Source organism: Tupaia chinensis, unplaced genomic scaffold (genome assembly GCF_000334495.1).
Source record: "Tupaia chinensis unplaced genomic scaffold, TupChi_1.0 Scaffold000612_1, whole genome shotgun sequence".
NCBI lineage: Eukaryota > Metazoa > Chordata > Mammalia > Scandentia > Tupaiidae > Tupaia > Tupaia belangeri.
Window position 1 is genome coordinate 1,835,577 of NW_006160131.1, and position 19,876 is coordinate 1,855,452.

The following is a 19,876-nucleotide window of genomic DNA, read 5'->3' on the forward strand; positions in this document are numbered from 1 at the left end:
AGGTCTGCCATGCGCACCAGCCACGGTACGGCCTAGGTCTGCCGTGTGCACCAGCCACGGGTACGGCCTAGGTCTGCCGTGTGCACCAGCCACGGGTACGGCCTAGGTCTGCCGTGTGCATGTTCTTGATCATGGGAGAAAGCTCATTGAAGCTGCAGAGTGGTCCACTGGACTCTCAAAGGACGGTAGCCCATGTAAGTGAGGACTAGGGGCCATGAGACATGCTGTGCACCGCACCGTCAGCATCGGGCGGACAGCGGCGTCTCGGGCGCTTGCTGCTCTTTTGGAGGGTGAACGGTGCCAGCGGCTTGCTGCTGACGGGATCCTCGAGAAAATGTACTGGAACAGGATCGTTGGAGGAACTCAGCTCCAAGAATCTGCCGCCATGCTGATGCCTCCCCCAGAAGCAACCACGGCTGATGGTTCTAGCGTCTTGGACAGAGTCGCTATTGAACACAATCTGTTGTCTGCAAGCAAATTACATGTGATACCTGTCACCGCTGGAGAACCTGGAGCGCTTTTAGAGATCCCGGTAGCTAAGGCGGAAAACGTAACATCTCAAATGATAACAGAGGGACGTATGAGTGGACCCACTGACCGGATCGGTTGGAGTAGTTCATCTGGGAACACGAGAAGCGCTGCCAGCCTGGGACGAGCAGACCCAATCACAATAACCTTTTGGAAAAAATCGGTCGGCCGGCACCGGAATGGACAGCACAGCCATGGAAGCCCAGCTGGCCCAGTGAGTCCCGGTGGGACCTCTGAGCCCGCTACATCTTTTCCTGCGTCGTGCAGATTAACGCCACTCTCTCCAAAGCATTTGCATCATGACCTTATACATTCCAGTCCCTTTATGCTGGATCCATTTAAAGAAAACGCTATTAGAGCTGAACGTGTGAACATTTAAACCACGTAGTTCCCACATATTCAGGGACTCTGTGTATTAAGCCAACTGAGATGTTTGAAAGCTTTTTCTTGAAAAGGAGTAGGTGAGATGTCTGTGGCTAAAAAGTTGGGATTCGTGATTACTTTGCAGTCATTAAAACTCAAGTGCTTTGTGCCTCTCTGAATGTGGCTATTCTAATAAATGCAGAAATGGGCTAAAAAATAATAAAGAGAGAGAGAGAGATCTGTTTCTGGGACCACAGGGCTACCACTCTGGGAGCTTGGCAAGGGTCAGGGTTCTCACTCCTGTGCCCCCAACCCAGCCTGCTTTAGAGGAGAAGGGAGGGTGTCTTCTGCCTGCTGCATCCCACCAGACAGGAGACTGGGGTTTTCGCCAGAGCTGAGCTGTGGAGTTGGGAGTCTGAAACCCCTGATACCCCTGGGATAATAAGGTGTGACTAGCCGCTTGGTGCAGTGAGGAGACAGGGGAGGGCCAGGGAGCACAGAGAGCCGGAGCCTGGAGGGAGAAAGCTGGGGCAGAGTGTGGCAGGGTCTGGGGTGCTAGTAGGCACACGTGGCTCCCTATCGCACCTGGATTGTGAGGTTAACCCTGCTCCTCCCCCTTCTGAGAGAGAAAGGTGGGGAAATAAATTCTGAAGCCATGAAGAGCTTAGAATGAGGGATTCAGCTTACAGGGTGGGCAGCGTGGATGACTGGCGGGTGGGGGAGGCAATCCCAGCTCTGAGAAGTGGGGTGTGGGATGTTACAAGTGGGGCACTGGTGGGTAACACCAGAGGCACAGGTGTTCCCTGGGAAGATGATGTGGTCCTTTCCTTGAGGCTTTGAAATGTTTTTGGATAATTTTATTACAGTGAAATTCTTTTTAGACTGTTTTAAAAAATATTTATTTAGTTTTATTTATTATTATTTATTTTTAATTTTCTGTAGAACATGTGTGCTCACCAGAGAGAAACAGAGTGGTGGGGAGTGCAAAAGCAAGCCACCAGGTCCAGGATTTGAACTGTAGTTGACCCTGTGGGAGTCCAGTGCCTTAACCGCCATGCTATCTGCAGTCCCCAAGCCTCACCTCTTAATACCATAGTTAGATTAAGTTTCTATCCTTTTCATGCCCACACAATGGTAACCAAATATCAACACATGAATTTTTGGATGACACATCAAACCAGATGCCAAATACGTGCCTGTATACATTCTGCATGGTAATCGCCATCAAGCGGACTGTAGTGTTCTGCCTACTCAGATAGTGACTCTCCTTCCTGTGGGAAGTTTGAGTTTCAATCTGTAAACTGTCCCAATGTTTAAATGTTGGTATTTAATTAAAAAAAATATGAGCCAAATATTGCAAGTCTTTTTTTTTTTTGAGACTTTTTGCTATAGGACATATGTGCTTGCCAAAGAGACAGAGAGAAACAGAGACAGAAAACAAGAAATCACCCCCAGGGGGATGGCCACACTACAGTTCCTTCTCCTTTCTCCTCTCTGGGTTTTGGGCATGCACACATGTGTACCCGGCGTGAGTTTTAAGCTTCCTGGTCCAGGACTCAAACCATGGTTGGCTATGTAGGAGTCCAGCGCCTTAACTACTATGATACCTGCTGGTTCACAAACAGTGCAATTCTTGACTTGGTCCTAGAGCCCTTACAGAGCCAGGCTCTGTGCTAGACCAGCCAGAGACAGAGGCGAATGGGCCGGGCCTCCCCTGGAGGCTGCGGCTGTGGAGAGAAGCCTCTTCTACACGGGAAAGTGGGACTGTAATAGGATTTGCCGAGACAGGATTTGACCCACATTATCCTTGAACTTCTTAGGCCCAGACCTGCGGAGGCTTTTTGTGGCTGAAATTGAAACAGTAAAGCAATTTGCAGCGTGCGGAGGGAACGTCTTGGGAGACGTTTCTAGGGCTTTACATTTCCTGAGGGCTTTAGCTATCTCACTCGATTCATTCTATTAAATGAGCAATAATCTCATTTTCCTGTTGGGGTGACTAAGGCACATAGAAAATTAGGATCTGAGAGTCAGGCAAGCGGGGATGCAGGAGGGGGGCAAGGTGGGGCTCAGACCTCGAGTCTGTTTCCCACTTTGCCATGGATAGAGAAGGGGCAATTGGGAGAACTCAGAGCAGTGAAAGGGCTCCCCGAAAGACACGTATCCAAGAAGCTCAAGAAAGCTACTCGAGAGTGTCCATGAGTTCCCCGAAGTCACCTGCAAAATGTTTTATGGTTGCACTCCTGTCCATTTCTCAGGGTAAAGGCATAAAACTCCCAGCGGATTCTCAAGCAGTTACGAGGCACTTTGAAGCTGAGATCTGACTCCAAAGCCTGTACTCTGAGTCCCTCTCGACCTGAGCCAGTCTAAGAGAATGTTCAGTAAGTCAGACCCACGTCAATTCCAGGTCTGCATCCCGAAGGAAGGATGTGCATGGCGAATGGCCTGGGTTTCTATTGCTGTGCAACAAATCATCCTGAAATGAAGTGGCTTATAACAATTTAGTGTCAAGGTCCCCCAGAGGAGCTTTGGAAAGATGAGGCTGGATGATTTTCATTGAAAAACAAAAGATTTGGAGGACACGCGTGGTGCGTGCACTCAATAGAGCGAGAGAGAGAAAGAGAAGCACCCCTGGAGGACTCCACCACGCCATGATCCCTGTTCCTAGCCCCGCAACTCTTCAGCGTTCTGGGTGTGGGCATGTGTGCTCGGTGTTTTTCAAGCTGACCGGGGAGCTGAACCTGTGGCTGCCATGTGGCTTCCAGCCTTGTGCCATTACTGTGCCATAGCGGTTGGACCTGGTGTGGCTTTTCCTGTGCTTTCATTCAGACTAGCTATCCGAGAGGACAGTGATGGGGTTGACCAGCTGGGAGCTGGCCCAGGGTCTCCTCCAGCAGTGCCGGCCCCTCGTGTCCTGCGTGCCTGAGCTGACTTAGACAGAACAGAGAGCAAGAGCTATTTTACTGCCCCACCACTGTAGTACCTACTGCCCAAATGTCAACAGCCAAGTTCACTGCTTACCCAAAAAACTCAGAATTGTGAAGTAAATTAATTTTAACAAAATAATTATTTTATTTAACTAATTATGTATTTTGACCAAAGAGGGACAGACTGAGAGAAAGAGAGAGTGGGAAAGTGAGAAGGCAAGCCAGCAGGTCCGGGAATTGAACCATGTTTGGCCATGTGGGAGTACACTGCCCTTAACCACCAGGCTTCATGCAGGCCCCATAAAGTAAATTTATTTTATTTTAGAGAGAGAGTTTTGCTATAGGACATAGACCATGTTGCAATTCTCTCGGGATTTTTTTTTAAGCCATCAGGTCTGGGACTCGAACTATAGTTAAACATGTGGGAGTCCAGGCCCGTAACCACTGTGCTACCCGCGGGCCCCGTGTAAAATAATTTGAAGCGGGCGGTGACGCCATTAAAGGGCAAAGGCGGCGCGCGCTGCTTGCCGGGATTTGTAGTCCGTCCGGCGGCCACAGCGCGGCTGCGCGCGCGCTCCCTGGCGCATGCGTGCGGCGGCGGCGCCAGGACTGACCGCCAAAAAAAAAGCCCTGGTACTCAGTGAGCAGCGGCCCGTCGCGCTACGTGCTCGGGATGCAGGAGCTGTTCCGGGGCCACAGCAAGACGCGCGAGTTCCCGGCGCACAGCGCGAAGGTGCACTCGGTGGCCTGGAGCTGCGACGGCCGTCGCCTGGCCTCGGGGTCCTTCGACAAGACGGCCAGCGTCTTCCTGCTGGAGAAGGACCGGCTGGTGAGCTGCCAGGCCTAGCCAGGCCTGGGAGAGGCGGCGCTGAAGCGCGGCGTGGTGGTGAGGGAGAGGGCAGGGGGACCGGGCCGGGGACCGGGCCGCGGACGGCCGGGGCGGGCCTGAGTCAGCGGTGACGGTGGGGCGGCGGAGGGAGAGAGGCGGGAGCGCGAGGTGTGAGGAGTGCAGAACGGAGTGGTGAGGGGTGTGGTCGCAAGGGGCAGGTGCAACGGGGTGAGGCGGGGTGAGGTGGGACGGGGTGGGACGGGGTGAGGCGGGCGTCTGCGGCGGGCGGGAACCGGCGGGTGGCGGTGGCCCCCCTTGAAGTGATGGGGCGTTGGTGGTGGAGTAGGGCGGCAAAGGGAGAGGACGGAAAGAGGGCCCTGGTGTGGGAGGTCGGAACAGTTCGGGATGACCGGGGAGGAGAGAGGGGATATTGGAGAGAGCTTTGGAGAAAGGATTGGGAAGGACCGGAATCGTTTTCGTTTTTCCGATCTTTTTTTCTCCCAGGATACAGTGTTTGGATAAGGTTAAATTACATGTGGAGGCAGGTACATCTGTGTGAAGTGACTTCTGGATTCTGTTCTTCAGGTCAAAGAAAACAATTATCGGGGACATGGGGACAGCGTGGACCAGCTCTGTTGGCATCCAAGTAACCCCGACCTCTTCGTCACAGCCTCTGGAGATAAAACCATCCGCATCTGGGACGTGAGGACTACGAAATGCATTGCTACTGTGAACACCAAGGGTACTGTTCAGAAGGGGCAGTGGGGAACATGAACTACTCATATTCAACGGCCCTTTGCGGATCTCTTCTCTGTCTGGTGCTCTGCTGGGTACAGGACATTCCGAGCTGAAAGTCACCCTTCCCTACAGAGAGACATACCCAAATATACTATAACATGACAGGGTTCATCTTGCAGAGGAGATACCCAAAATGGAAATGTATATATTTTATTGGAGAGAAGGGAAGACAAGGAAGGCCTTACAAAATCTCAGCAAACTACTAGAGTGGCCGTAGGAATTTAGTGGTCACGGTGCAGAGTGTGAGGAGGGGCCAGTTCTAGGAGGGAATAGCATGTGCAAAGGCATGGAAAATTTGAGAAATTTAAAGTGGCCGAAACTTGCTTGTCCTGGTGGTATGGGAGAAAGATGACCAGAAAGTTCGACAGTACATTTATAAGCTTTGTTCTTATGAAGTGTTGTCCAATAGGTCTCAAGACCATTTATCATAATTGGCTCTAAGATGTCATTGACTATAAGTTGCACCAATAACTTATGTGCCATTAGAAAGAAAGTTGGTAGATAACCATGATGCACCAAAAATTTGAGATGCATCCTGATACTTTTATTTTTGTAAGACTTTTTGTCATAGGACCTGTGCGCTTGCCAGAGAGAGACAAGGAGATAAAGTGGGAAATCACCCCTCAAGAAGGACGGCCATGCTGCAATCCCTTCTCCGTTTCCCTGTTGGGATTTTGGGCATGCATTCACACACATCTGACATGAGCTGTCGGATCCAGGACTTGAACCACAACAGTTGGCCATGTGGGATTCTGCTGCCTTGACCTCCATGCCACCTGTTGGCCCTATTGAGTCAATTTTTTAAAAAAGACTTATTTATTTATTATTCTTTTTTTCACATGAGTTTTGCTAGAAAGAGAGGGAGAGAGCGCGAGAGCGTGCGCGCAAGCAAGCCACCAGGCCTGGGACTCAAACTGTCACTGGCCATGTGGGAATCCCAGTGCCTTCACCACCATGGCGCCTGCTGGCCTCTCTTGGCCCCTCCCATTGAGTCAATTTTAAGAAAAATCTTGAATAAACAAAAGTATAGCTGGTATGTGAATAGGACAAATTGTGAAGGTATCATGTGAAAGACTGGAGTTTGAGGAATGCTGGTGTAAGAGAATTAGGGGCTTTACAGTGGAATCTGGGTTTAAATCTTGACTCTGTGATGCTTTAACACTGGCTCGTATCAATAGGTGAGTGTGCTGGAGGCATAGGTGATTCATAAGTGGTAGTTTCCTTTCATTGACTAAGACTTTAGTGAATGAAGTGCTGAAGATAGCTCTGGTCTTCATTCTCAGATAGCAGAGTAAATTTACGGAGGATTACGGGCAAACAGATGACCTTGCTGATTGTATCTGGGTTCCCAGGGGAGAACATTAACATCTGCTGGAGTCCTGACGGGCAGACCATTGCTGTAGGCAACAAGGATGACGTGGTAACCTTTATTGATGCCAAGACACACCGCTCCAAAGCAGAGGAGCAGTTCAAGTTTGAGGTCAACGAAATCTCCTGGAACAATGACAATAACATGTTCTTCCTGACAAATGGCAATGGTTGCATCAACATCCTCAGGTGAGAGTTCTAGCTCAGGGGACTGTCACGTTTGTGCTGGGTTCTGTGGTGGATGCAGAGATGCCATAGACCCCGAAGGAGCGTAAAGGTAAGTAGTAATAAAGAACCTTAACCTCTTTTGAGCACCCGCGAGCCAGATACTTTATATTTTACTGAATCCTCACAGAAATTCCAGGGGGTTGATAGGATACTTCCATTTGACAGATGGGGACCTGAGAGGCCAAAGAAATTAAGTCAGTAGTCAGCTAGAGGCGTTAGAACTGGGTGCACCTTGAATTCTGGCTAATTGTACCCTTGAAGTTTCAGCTCTACTACAGCTCTCCCTTCAGTGAAGCCACGCCTCCCCACCCTGTAGGTTAGAGGTAGGTTAGAGTTTGTTTCATGTCCTTCCTGTTGCAAGCCCTTGTCATTCTGTATCGTGATCACGTTTGTTTACCTGCCTGTCTTTTGCTAGGCTGAATTCCATGATGGTGGTCACTGTGGTTGCCTTGTTTACTGTTGACTCCTAATACCTAGTCCAGTATCTGCTACACACTAGTAGGCTCTCCCTAAATAGTCTCTACATCAAAATTGTGGCACTGGAAGTCAGGTCTTTCTGATCCCATTCTTTCCGCCACCGGGGATGAACAGTATAAGGCAATGAGATGAGTCTGCTAGAGAGGCTAGGAGTTTGCTCTGGAACTCCAAGGAAAGAGCCTATCTTTATTGACTTTGGGAACCGAAGGAAACTGCTATTGATCTTGAGAAACAATGAAAACCAAAAGGGAACCACACAATTAACAAAACAGGTATGAGTGAGCATGACTTACTTGGAAAGTAGTTAGGTCAGGGATGCTGGAGAGTGGTGATGGGTAAGGTTTGAGAAGAGAAGCCATGATAATGGGAAGATAAAGTTGAAATATAATTTGGGACCAGATTATAAAAGGCCATAGATTTTATCCTTAGAAACTGAGAATTTATTTTATGGTTAGTGTTGATTCTGTATCTTTAAAATCACTTTCTATTATAAAACACTGATTTTAAAAACCATGTAAAACAAGTGTATAGCTTAATGAGCTATTAATGCTTAGCATCTATGTAACCCCACCCAGGCTGAAAATTAGTACTTTCTAGTACCCCAGAAGTCCACCTGTGTTTTTATGTTTGTTTGTTTTTTGAGAGATTTTTGCTATAGGGCATGTGCGCTTGCCAGAAAGCCAGAGAGACAGTGAGGCAGAAAGCCAGAAATAACCCCCAGAGGAATGGCCACATCACAATCCCTTCACCATTCTCCTCTAGGGATCTTGGGCATGCACGCACACACGCCTGGCTTGAGTTTAAGCCACTGGGTCCGGGACTTGAACCATGGTCGATTACACATGGGAGTTCAGCGACATAGCCATTGCACCATCTGCTGCTCCCCACCTGTGTTTTGTCTTAATCACAAATCTCTCCCTCAGAAGTACACGCTATCTTGACTTTCACAGTGTTTCTTTGTAGTGTTGTCTACAAAGTAGAGTATCTCTAGATACTCTTGTTTTCCTCATTTAAGAAAAATGACGTCTTTTCATTTGTTAAACTACAGGGTCTCCCTGCATCCCTTTGTTTTCATTATAACTTAGCTGTTTAAAAACAGACTGTTAACCTGGAGATTCTCCTAGTTAATATTTCGCTGATTATATATGGCATATTTGTCTAATTATTTAAATTTTATCAGAGGGTGGGTCTGCTTACCAGAGAGAGGGAGAGAGGGAAAGTGAGAAAAATACCCCATAGTGGGGATGGCCACACTGTAATCCCATCTCCTCCACTCTCCTCTTGGGATTTTGGGCACGCATGTACATGTACCTGATGTGTTTTTCAATCTGCTGGGTCTGGAATTTGAACCATGTTAGAAATTTTAAAATAGGGGCCAGCAGGTGGTGTGGTGGATAAGGGCGCTGGATTCCCACATGGCCAACCATGGTTCAAGTCCTGGACCTGGTGGCTTACTTTCTCACTTTCCCTTTCTCTCTCTCTCGTCAAATAAAGAAAAAACAAAACAAAACAAAACAAATGGAAATAAATAAATAAATAAATAAATAATTCTTTAAAAAAAATTCTAAAATAAAAAGTTGGGAACCAGTAGGTGGCATAATGGTTACGTCACATATATGTGTGTGGGTGTGTATGTATGTTTGTATGTTCCTAAGTCACTTTCCTTCTGATCTGCCTGTTTCATTCCTAACTCTTTGCTTCCTCACTGCCTGTCAACAACAGTCATAACACAAACTTGTCTTAAGGAGAGAAATCACTTACACCGCAGTCGGCCATGTAGAATCTAGCTGCCTCAACCACCATGGGTGGCTGGACTCCCATGTAGTTGACTGTGGTTTAAACTCATGCTGGGCGCGTGCGCGCGTGCCCAAGATCCTGAGAGGAGAATGGAGGAGAAGGGATTGCAGCGTGGCCATCCTCTCTGGGAGGGGAGATTTCTTGTTTTCTGTCTCTGTCTTTCTGGCGAGCACGCATGCCCTATAGCAAAAACCTCTCCAAAAAAAAAAAAAAGGGACTATAAGAAATTGTATATTTAATGTTTGTTGCTGCTCTTGTGCTCATGTCTCTGGTCATTTTAATTGTCCAAGGTTACTTTATAGTTAAGGTTCTTCAGAAGGGGTCTATGAGAGTGAGAGCCCCCCTCCGCCCGCCAAAAGGAAATGGACTCATCACAATCTCTTCTCCATTTCTTCCTCCTTTTGGGATTTTGGGTATGCATGCATATCTGCCTGGCATGTTCTTCAAGCCATTGTTTCCGAGACTCAAGCTGCACTGTTAGCCATGTGAAACCCAGCTGCTTTAACCATCGTGCCGCTGGGTGGCCCCCCTCTCAGTGTGAAGTCTTTTACTTCAGGAAAGTTTTCTCAAATTTATGTTGGGTATTATTCTGTTGTCTTACTTGTTTTTTTTTCTTCAGTGTTTCCTTTTATTGTCTTAGTCCTCTCCTGCAGTCTGAGTCTATTTCATCTCATTTCTCAGCTACCCAGAGCTGAAGCCTGTGCAGTCTATCAATGCTCACCCTTCCAACTGCATCTGCATCAAGTTCGACCCCACGGGGAAGTACTTTGCTACAGGAAGTGCAGATGCGCTGGTCAGCCTCTGGGACGTAGACGAGTTAGTTTGTGTCCGTTGCTTTTCCAGGTAAGCGACTCTACCAGCACTTTCCTTGTTGGGCGGATTAATTTTATTTCATCCTGGGTGAAACTGTACAGTCCTCTTCTTCGGTAATCCTAATGTCTCCTCTGTCCACCTCACGTTATAGGCTGGATTGGCCCGTGAGGACGCTCAGTTTCAGCCATGATGGGAAAATGTTGGCATCAGCATCAGAAGATCATTTTATTGACATAGCTGAAGTAGAGACAGGTAACTTACGGAGAATCTCCTGTCTTTGATCCTTGCCCATTAGGACTCTTGGCATGTGTTTTCATCTCTGAACATGACTATTCAGTCAGCGGTGTAAGTGATTTCTCTCCTTAACACAAGGTTGTGTTATGACTGTCACTGACAGGCAGTGAGGAAGCAAAGAGTTAGGAACGAAACAGGCAGATCAGAAGGAAAGTGATTTAGGAACATACATACATACATACACATATGTGACATAACCATTATGCCATCTACTGGTTCCTAACTTTTTATTTTAAAATTTTTAATATAATTTGCTATAGGGTGTTTGTGCTTGCCAAAAAGAGAGGGAGAGGGAGGAAGCACCCCCTCATGGGGCATGGTCATGCCACAGCCCCTTCTCCATTCTCTTCTTGGGATTTTCGACACGGGCACAGGTGTCTGGTGTGTGTCTCAAGTATCTGGGTCTGGGATGTGAACCACATGATTGGCCATGTGGGATCCAGCTGCCTTAACTTTGTGTCACCTGCTGGCTCTAAATACAACTTTCCCAAGTATTTTATTTTGCTTATATATAATATTGGAACTTTTTTTTAATTTAAAGAATTATAAAAGATTTGCTTTAAAAACAACAAATCATAAGTTGGAAATAACAAAATGGGAGGAGAGAGGGCAGCTATGTTGCTGGACTCCCTCGTAGTTGAACACAATTTGAGTCCCAGATCTGGCGTCTTAGAACTCATACTGGGCGTGTGTGCATGTGTGCCCAAGATCCCAAGAGGAGAATGGAGGAGAAGGGATTGAGGTGTGGCCACCACCCCCGCCCTCCCAGGGTTGATTTCTCACTTTCCATCTCTCTGTCGCCAGGGAATGCACTTACCCTATAGCAAAAATCTCTCTTAAAAAAAAATGAATTTTCATTTTCCGTAAGTCTCCTCAGGCTTATTCTTTTCTTTATTCATGATAGAGCACATGCATGCACACATGGATGGAGAAGGATGTGCACCCTGCACAGAGTCTGGTGGGGCCGTGATCCTCTTCCTCCAGTTCTCCAGCCTGGTGGATCCTGGGTACTTGCGTGCCTTCCTGCTGTGTTTCAGGCCGCCTGGCCCACGTATTCCAGCCGAGGTCACTGTGTGGGAGCCGGCCTCTCTTGATGAGTGCATTTCCATCGTGTGTGGAGCCACCCCACAGCTTTACCACCAGAGGGTACATGTGCTCGCCAGAGAAAGTCTCCCCATTGGCATGTAGTCACACCGCGGTCCTCTTTCCCCATTTCTCCATCCTGTCAGATCGTGGGGTATGCACACACCTGTGCCTGGCATGTTTTTCAAGCTGTTAGGGCCAAGATTTGAACTGTGGTCAGCTCTGTAGGATCAGGCTCCCTGTGCGTAGTGCTTAATCACTGCTGTGGGGCCAGCCAAGTTTGTTTTTAAACATACCTTTATTTTTGGACATATGTGATTCTTATAGTTAAAGAATTCAAAGTATATAGAAACTTCCCAGGAGGAAATTAGGAACCTGAAGTTGTAGTATTTAAAGAATGCCTCTGTGATAGCGCCGTGGTGAGACCGTCCCGCTGTCCAGCGGTGCTGAACCTTACGCAGCCCTGTATCCACGGCGCATGGCACTTTCCTGCCACTCTGACACGCTCGTCCCCCCAGCAGGAGGTTGCACTTCCTTCCCATGGCAGTGTTCCAGAGCTCTTTTTTGTCACTTAAAAAAAATTATGCCAGAGGTGTGTGTACTTACCAGAGACGAACAAAGAGCGAGAAGGAGAAAGCACTCTCTATGGGACGCGGTCACTCCACAATCCCTTCTCCATTTCTTCATCTTGTTGGGATTTGGGTCATGTGTGCATGTGTGCCCACGATCCAGGACTTGAACCGCTGGTCAGCCTTGTGGGATTCATCTGGGTGCCTTTACTAGTAGGCTATGAACTGGCCCTTATTCAGTCACCTTTTTTTTTGGTGTTGTATTGTTTTTTAATTTGCCAGAGGGTGCATGTACGAGAGAGAGAGAGAGCGAGCGAGCGAGCATACTCTAGTAGGAATGGTCACATCATAATCCCTTCTCCATTTCTTTCTCCTTTCAGGATTTGGGGCATGCATGCACATGTGTTTCCTCAGCTGCTGGTTTGGGACTTGAATCGTGTAGTCAGCCATGTGGGACTCAGCTGCTTTCACTTTCATGCCATAAGATGGCCCCTACTTAGTCACTTTTAATGGTCATTTAGAATTTCATTGAAGGGGCCGGCAGGTGGCGTGGTGGTTAAAGGTGCTGGATTCCCACATGGTCAACCATGGTTCGAGTCCTGGACCTGGCGGCTTGCTTTCTCACTTTCTCTCTCTCTCTTTCTCTGTCTCTCTCTGATCAAACTGGATAATAATAATAAATAATGTTAAATAATTCTTTTTTAAAAAAAGAATTTCGTTGAATATATCAAGAGTATACTTTACCACCCAACTATTAGGTGGCTTTTAATTTTTGTGCTATTATAAATAATGATGTGATGAGTATCCATTGTGTACTTAGTTTTATGTGTGTGATCATCCTTTTGGGTAAACCATTGAAGTTGGATTGCTGAGTCAAAGGTGTTCATATTTTGCAGAGGGCTGCACCCCCCGCAGAAAGGTTATTTCAGTGTCTGCTTTTCGCCAGCGGTGCATGGGTGTATGTGCTTTCTGATGCCATCTTTGTGCAAGCCCCTTGTCTTGGCCTACCTTATGTAATGCATATAGCATGATTTAATACATGCAGCCTCTCAGGAATATATCAGGTGTGGCTACGTTACTTTTTCTTAACAGTTGGACAGAATATTTTTAACATATTTTTTCACTTTCTCTGTAATTCAGTTAAAAACTAAAATTTATTATCATAGTAAAGCATAATTTTTTTTAAGCATTGTTTTATGCATAAAGGAGAAGCCATCTAAGTTTTCCTCTTGGGGTCGGATAATTAAGTAATTGACATTTTTCTCCTGTGCCAAGAGGAAGAACTGGCCGTTGTGTGCTGAACGACAGATCTGCAGAGCATTTTACTGAATGGGCAAAGCAAGAGGCTGGTCTCTGTGTGTGACGTGTTCCTGTTTGGTAAAAAGACCAAAGCTAAATTTGTATAATTTTTTTAAGAATTAATTAACTTTATTTATTTTTGATTTGACCAGAGAGGGATAGAGTAAGAGAGAGAGAGAGTGAGAATGCGAGAAAGCAAGTTGCCAGGTCCAGGACTCAAACTGCAGTCGGCCATGTGGGGGTCCAGAGCCCTTAACCGCCACACCACCTACTGGCCCCTCAAAGCTAAATTTGTAGGAATACTTCTGGAAGAATTTTTTCTTTTTCTTTTCCTTTTTCTTTTTCCCCCCCGGAGAGGTTTTTCCTATAGGGTGCGTGCGCTCGACAGAAAGACAGAAGACAGACAGAAATCACCCCTCTCCAGGGGGGATGGCCATGCCGCAGTCCCTTCTCCAGTCTCTTCTTGGGATCTTGGGCACACATGTATATGTACCTGGCATGAATTTAAGCCACTAGGTCCGGGACTCGAACCGCGGTCAACTACATGGGAGTCCAGTGACATAGCCATTACGCCAACTGCTAGTCCCATTGGAAGAATTTTGGTCAGACTTAGAAGATCAGGCAAAGGCTATGCTACGTTGAAAAAGATAGGGCCGGTCTGGTTGTGTGATGGTTGAGGTCTGCGTGTCCCACATGGCCGACTCTTCCCTTGAGTCTTGGAGCCAGAGGCTAGAAAAACATGGTGAGTGCATGTGTGTGCAAGTCTAGTATCCCAAGAGGAGAGTGGAGAAGGGATTGCAGTGTGGTCATTCCCCCTGGAGGTGCTTTGTCACTTTCTGTCTCTTCAGTGAGTGTACATGACTTATAGCAAATTAAAAAAAAAATAGATAAATGTTTACTTAAATTGTTAATTTAATTTTTAAATATTACTGAAATCCATTAAACAAAAATCTCAGCTCCTTAGTCACCCTGGACACTGAAGGAGTCCGCAGTTCACGTGCGGGGCTACCACGCTGGCCAGTGTGGAGTGGGTTTTTCCGTCACAGCTTCTGTCACACAGCACTGCTCTGTACCCTTGCACTTACCGGGCTGTGTGCATTAAGCATGTCTTCACTCGCTAATTTGTAAATTAACACGTGTGCGTGATAGAATATTCAGGAAGTGTTTGCACATATAAAGAAGAAAGTGGCAGTTACCTATAGGTCCATAATTTAGAAGTCAGCGTTGCCGATATGCTGGTGTACGGTGACGCGCCGCATGACGGTGTTTCAGTCAGTGACGGAGTGCATGACGGTGCTTCCGCGGGGAGCACGGGCTGTGCCGTGTCGCTAGGTCTGCCGTAGGCTATATGCCTTCTGTGTTTTATGTAAGTACAGTGTTGGCACGACAGGCTCTGTGCCTAATGACAGTCTTTAGGAAACACCCCTGTTGTTGGGACTAGCAGATGGCGTAATGGTTATGTCACTGGACTCCCACATAGGTGACTATGGTTCGAGTCCTAGACTTTGTAACTTAAAACTCACGCCAAGCTCATGTGTATGCCTGCCTAAAATCCCGAGAGGAGAATGGAGAAGGGATTGCAGTGCGGCCTTCCTCCCAGGGGGTTATTTCTCATTTTCTGTCTCTCTGTCTGGTTAGTGCACATACCCTATAGCAAAAATCACTCTTTAAAAAAAAAAAAAGAAAAGAAAATTGTGACCAGCAGATGGCGTAATGGCTGTCGCAGGATTCCCATGTAGCTGACCGCAGTTCGAGTCCCAGACCTAGCAGCTTAAACTCATGCCGGGCGCATGTGTGTGCGTGCCTAAGATCCCGAGAGAAGAATGGAGGAGAAGGGATTGTGGCATGGCTATCCCCCTGGGGGGGGCTTTCTCACTTTCTTTTCTCTGTCTTTGTCTTTCTGGTGAGCACATGTGCTCTATAGCAAAAACCTCTCCAAAAATAAAAAAGAGAAAAGAAAAAGAAAATATCCCTGTTGTTAAATGATACATGACTGTTTTTCTTTCCAGTTCTTTCCCTTCCATATATGTCTTTTTTAATGTTATTGTATCTGTTAGAAACAGCTTTGTGTCCTGCATATTTTCAGTGGTTAAATTTAAAACAAAGTAAGAATTTGAATTTTTTTCCTGATAGCATATATGACAGAACTTCATTTAAAAAAAATTTTTTTTTTTAAGGTTTTTGCTTGCCAGAGAGAGAGTGAGAGACAGTGAGCGGGAAGGTGAGCAGGTCACCCCCCAGTAGGGATAGCCACGCCACCATCCCTTCTTCTGCATTCTCCTGGAACTTTGGGCACGCTTGCACATGCAAGCCTCCAGATCTGGGACTCAGATGTGGTTGGCTGTGTGAGAGTCCAGTGCCTTAATCACCATGCCAGCTGCTGGCCCCAACAAAACCTCATTTTAATGCAGTCCAGTTACTTCAGATTTTCAGATAGACCATAATATTGCATCAGTCTGTTTAAACTTTGAACAGGCTGGAATCGTAACATCAGTCTCTCAGTCAGTACTGTGTGTCACTGAGAGATTATGCGTTACTTTTTAGTCCAGTGTGATTACTACATTAATCATAACCCTTAAGGTTGGAAGAAAAAGCAGAACTGAAGGAAAAGGAGCTTTGGGAAAACCATATATAATTTCAGCAAGTAGGAGAAAGAAAAGTTAGAAATATTTGTAAGGCACTGTGTTTTAGTAGAAAGATCTGTGGCTCGGGACCAGCAGATGGCATAATGGTTATGTCGCTGGACTCCCACATAGTCAAGTCTCAGACCCAGCAGCTTAAAATTCACTCTGTATGCATGTGCGTGCGTGCCCGAAATCCCGAGAGGAGGATGGAGGAGGAGGGATAGTGGTGTGGCCATCCCTCTGGGGGGGTGATTTCTCACTTTCTGTCTCTGTCTCTCTGGCGAGCACACGTGCCTGATAGCTAAAAATCTCTTAAAAAAAAGAGAAAGATCTGTGGCTTTGGAAACAGATTGACTTCTTATGCTAACTCTGCTCTTATTTTGAGGCATGGCTTTGTTAAGTCAGCTGTTTCTTTCTAACTGCTGGCAGTTTGTAAAGTACGACCCGTCTGATACTTGCTGGTGCTCGGCTATGGTAGCTTCTGGTATTGTTTCCAAGGGGCGTAACGGGTTCAGAGCACGGGCACCTCAGCTCACCTGCCTTTGTTCAGGTCCTCCTTTGCTATCCGCTGGCTTGTTTGCTCGTGCTCTGCCTCTGTGCTCGCTGTAAAGCGAGGTTCCTACCTGTCTCGTAGGATTAAGTGAGTTGATGTAGGTGAGTACTTGATGCATACTAACCCTTATTAATGTGTTGATTGGTTTCTCTGTATTGATTTCTATAGGAGACAAGCTATGGGAGGTGCAGTGTGAGTCCCCGACCTTCACTGTGGCCTGGCACCCCAAAAGGCCTCTGCTGGCATTTGCCTGTGATGACAAAGATGGCAAATATGACAGCAGTCGGGAAGCTGGGACCGTGAAGCTGTTTGGGCTTCCTAATGATTCCTGAGACGACGCAGGTGGGAGGCCCTGGTGGAGGGCTTCCTGCGTACAGTTAGCTTCGTCTGCTGTCTTGGAGTTGGTGGACACCCTAAATATTTGTAAATTGGTATAAATTATGAAAGGTTTGTTAGGCTGCCCATTCCATTTCCATTTCTGTTTTTTGTGTTAGCTGTTTTTGTTCTTTCTGCTATAGTATAAGTTAGCTAATGATCGGGGTAATGACCCCGGCGTCCCTTGTCCTCTGGGGGCCCCCGTCTTCCTAAACCGGTGAGATATGGTGGACTTTGTTGAGCCTCATACTGCTTAGACTGTACTTACTTTGGAGGGAGGGGTAGGGAAGGGGGGGGAATGGAGGTTTTTTAATAATTATAAAGGAAATATTTATAATTTTGAGAGTTGAGCATTTAATAAAACTTTTTTAAAGTATGGTGTTTCTAAAATTATGGTAAATATTACTAGGGTTTATATTATTGCAAAAAGATGATGTGACAGTTTTTATGTTTTAAAATCTCAAAAATAGAGTTTAAGTGTTGTAACTGTACTGTGCAATGTGCTCACCTCCCATGAGGGAGAGACAGGCCTGAAAGTGCTTGGGCTCCGGCAGTCCCGAACCCTGACCACTCCGTGTTAGGAGTGTGTGTGTGTGCGCGGCCTCATTCCACAAAGCACTTGTAGACAAGTTCTGGATGACACCGAGAATGTAATGAAATGTAAAGAAGAAACACACAATCAAACACTGTTGGTTCTAACACTTTCAGTTATTGTTTGGCCCTGCAGTGAACACCCATTGGCGGTCCCTGCTCTTGCAGCAGCCCTGTGAAGTGGGCGTTCTCACGGTTAGACCACCACGGGGAGGTTAAGTAACTCTGTTTCTGGAGTGACTGTTCAGATCTAGGTTTGCTTAAAGGCCCATGAGCCTCCTGTTGCAGTGGGCTGCTCTGTTCTTTTTTCATTTTGAGAGGATTTGCTATGGGGTGCGTGTACTCACCAGAAAGACAGACAGAGACAGAGAGATAGAAAGTGAGAAATCACCCCGGTTGGATGGCCACGCCGCAATCCCTTCTCCTCTGTTCTCCTGTCTGTTCTCCTCTGGGGATCTTGGGCATGTGCACGCACACACACACACCCAGCGTGAGTTTAAGCCACCAGGTCCAGGACTTGAACTGCGGTCGACTACATGGGAGTCCAGTGACATAGCCATTATGCTAACTACTGGTCCCTGGCTGCTCTGTTCTTCAAGCAGTGCCATGTTCATTTCCCAGAAGAGTAAACTGTGGCTCTGAGTTGACTGTGGGCCCAGGTTGAAGTTTTCCCTGGAGTCCAGACTTCATGCTCATTAGTGTTTTCAGCCCCCCAAAACAGCCTGTTTCCACCCCTCTGAAGGATGGGCTTCTCAGTTGCAGGCCAGTCTGCACCTCGTTATGTCAGAAAGTCAGTGTTCTTGTCACCGGGAGTAAACGTGGATGCACTGCTCTGTTGTTTAGAGGTAATTTGTCATTCCTGTGGTTGCTGCTGTTTATATTTCCTCCTTAGCACTGGAACAAGATGCTAAGAGTTTGATCTAGATCTTAATATTGATTGATGGTCTCCTCTTCCACATGAATTATTTTTCTCCCCTGGGTTTGAGTAGAGTAGTGATACACATTACCCATCTGTAAACAGGTTTTTTTTCTCTCTTTTAATTAGTAGGATACTTTTAGCATCAGGGCAGCACATCTGGGAGGAAAGCTCTCTAGCTCGGCAGGCTCTACAGACTCAGGGTCTGATGCACCACATCTGCGCCTGGCTTTGAAGTTCTAGAGGAGCTCAAAGTCAAATCTGTCCTGGGGAAATGACGGAATGTGTCCCAGACCTGGCCCCTGTGGATTGGGTGAGTTTTCTGGTTTCGTAGAGCTAATGGTTTAGTAGAAGGGCTGCTACATTCAGGGTCACACCTGGCCGTTTTATGTGGCCAGTCCAGGCATTTGAACAGTTGAACTCCACACACTAGCAAGCCAGAAGTGAGTGGTGAGGTCAGTGTGAGCTAGACTTGGCTTGGCAGGAAAAGTCTGGGTTTTGCTGTACCGACGAGCCATGGCCTAAAATTCACGGTCAGGCTGAGAAACCAGGAGTTAGGATTATAGTACTGTCTCTTGCTAAGATCCTGATGTCTCTGGCATGAGTCCAGGGTAGGATCAGCCATGCCGGTGTTAAACTTCGTGAGCTGTATGTGTGGGTTGTATGCCCTAGTCCTGAATGGCGGGTATAAGGCTGTGCAGCTGGGTCCTTGGGGTTGGGGGCTAGAGCAGAGTTCTGGCTAGAGGGAGGTACGTCCAAGAAACAGGCTAAGCCCAAAGCAAGTTAACGCCAGCAGGAGACTGAGATGTGGACTGGCAGGGAGGAGTCAGGAAGAAGCAGCCCTGCGAGGTGCCAGAGGAGTGAGAGAGAGAGTGATAGACAGAGAGAACGTGTGTGTGTGAGGAGCTGGTTGAAGTGCGATGGGACATGTGGGTGGTTCTTTTAGCAAGGTAGATATGCCCCTGAGCCCTTTCCTATTTAAGATATATTCTCCTTACTAAGGCTTTGAGTCACAAAAGGGACCATGAAATGCATGTCTACTCACTTTGGATAAAAACCCAGAGACAGATCACTAAAAAGTAAGCCCTGTCTTCAAGAAGGGAGAAGCGATCATATATACAGTGCATTGCAAACTCAGAAATGCATACATGTAGGGAGGGTGTCTTTTTCACCTTGGTACATTGAAAATACCACTGGTTTCCTAGTCGGGCAGAACCAGATTCCAGTCCTGGCTCTGGCAGTGATTATCTGGACCTGTTTTCTCCATCCGGTAAGTGGGGTAGTTAATGCCCTTCTCAGCAGCTTGATAGTCCATGTGAGGTGGAGTCTGAGGTGTCTAGCACAGCAGGTGTACACGGAGGTACTTAGGAAGCCCCCATGCCCCCACTCCGTTCTCGAAGCACACCTCCCAAGGAGAGCACCGGGAATGGCTGCAGAGACGGGCCGG

General features: G+C 47.1%; 1 protein-coding gene and 1 pseudogene across 1 annotated transcript; both read left to right on the top strand.

Moving 5' to 3' along the window:
* LOC102486097 (COP9 signalosome complex subunit 4 pseudogene) overlaps positions 1–746 on the top strand; it is a 1,377-nt pseudogene extending 631 nt beyond the window's left edge.
* A 3,697-nt stretch (positions 747–4,443) lies between these two features.
* Positions 4,444–17,269, top strand: THOC3 (THO complex subunit 3; the record flags this gene model as incomplete). The annotated part of the gene is given in 6 exon segments (XM_014591768.1): positions 4,444–4,644; positions 5,230–5,386; positions 6,795–6,999; positions 9,994–10,155; positions 10,277–10,377; positions 16,716–17,269. Coding segments are annotated over 6 exon segments (990 nt in total), but the record flags the coding sequence as incomplete, so codon positions are not given.
* Positions 17,270–19,876: the final 2,607 nt, after the last annotated feature.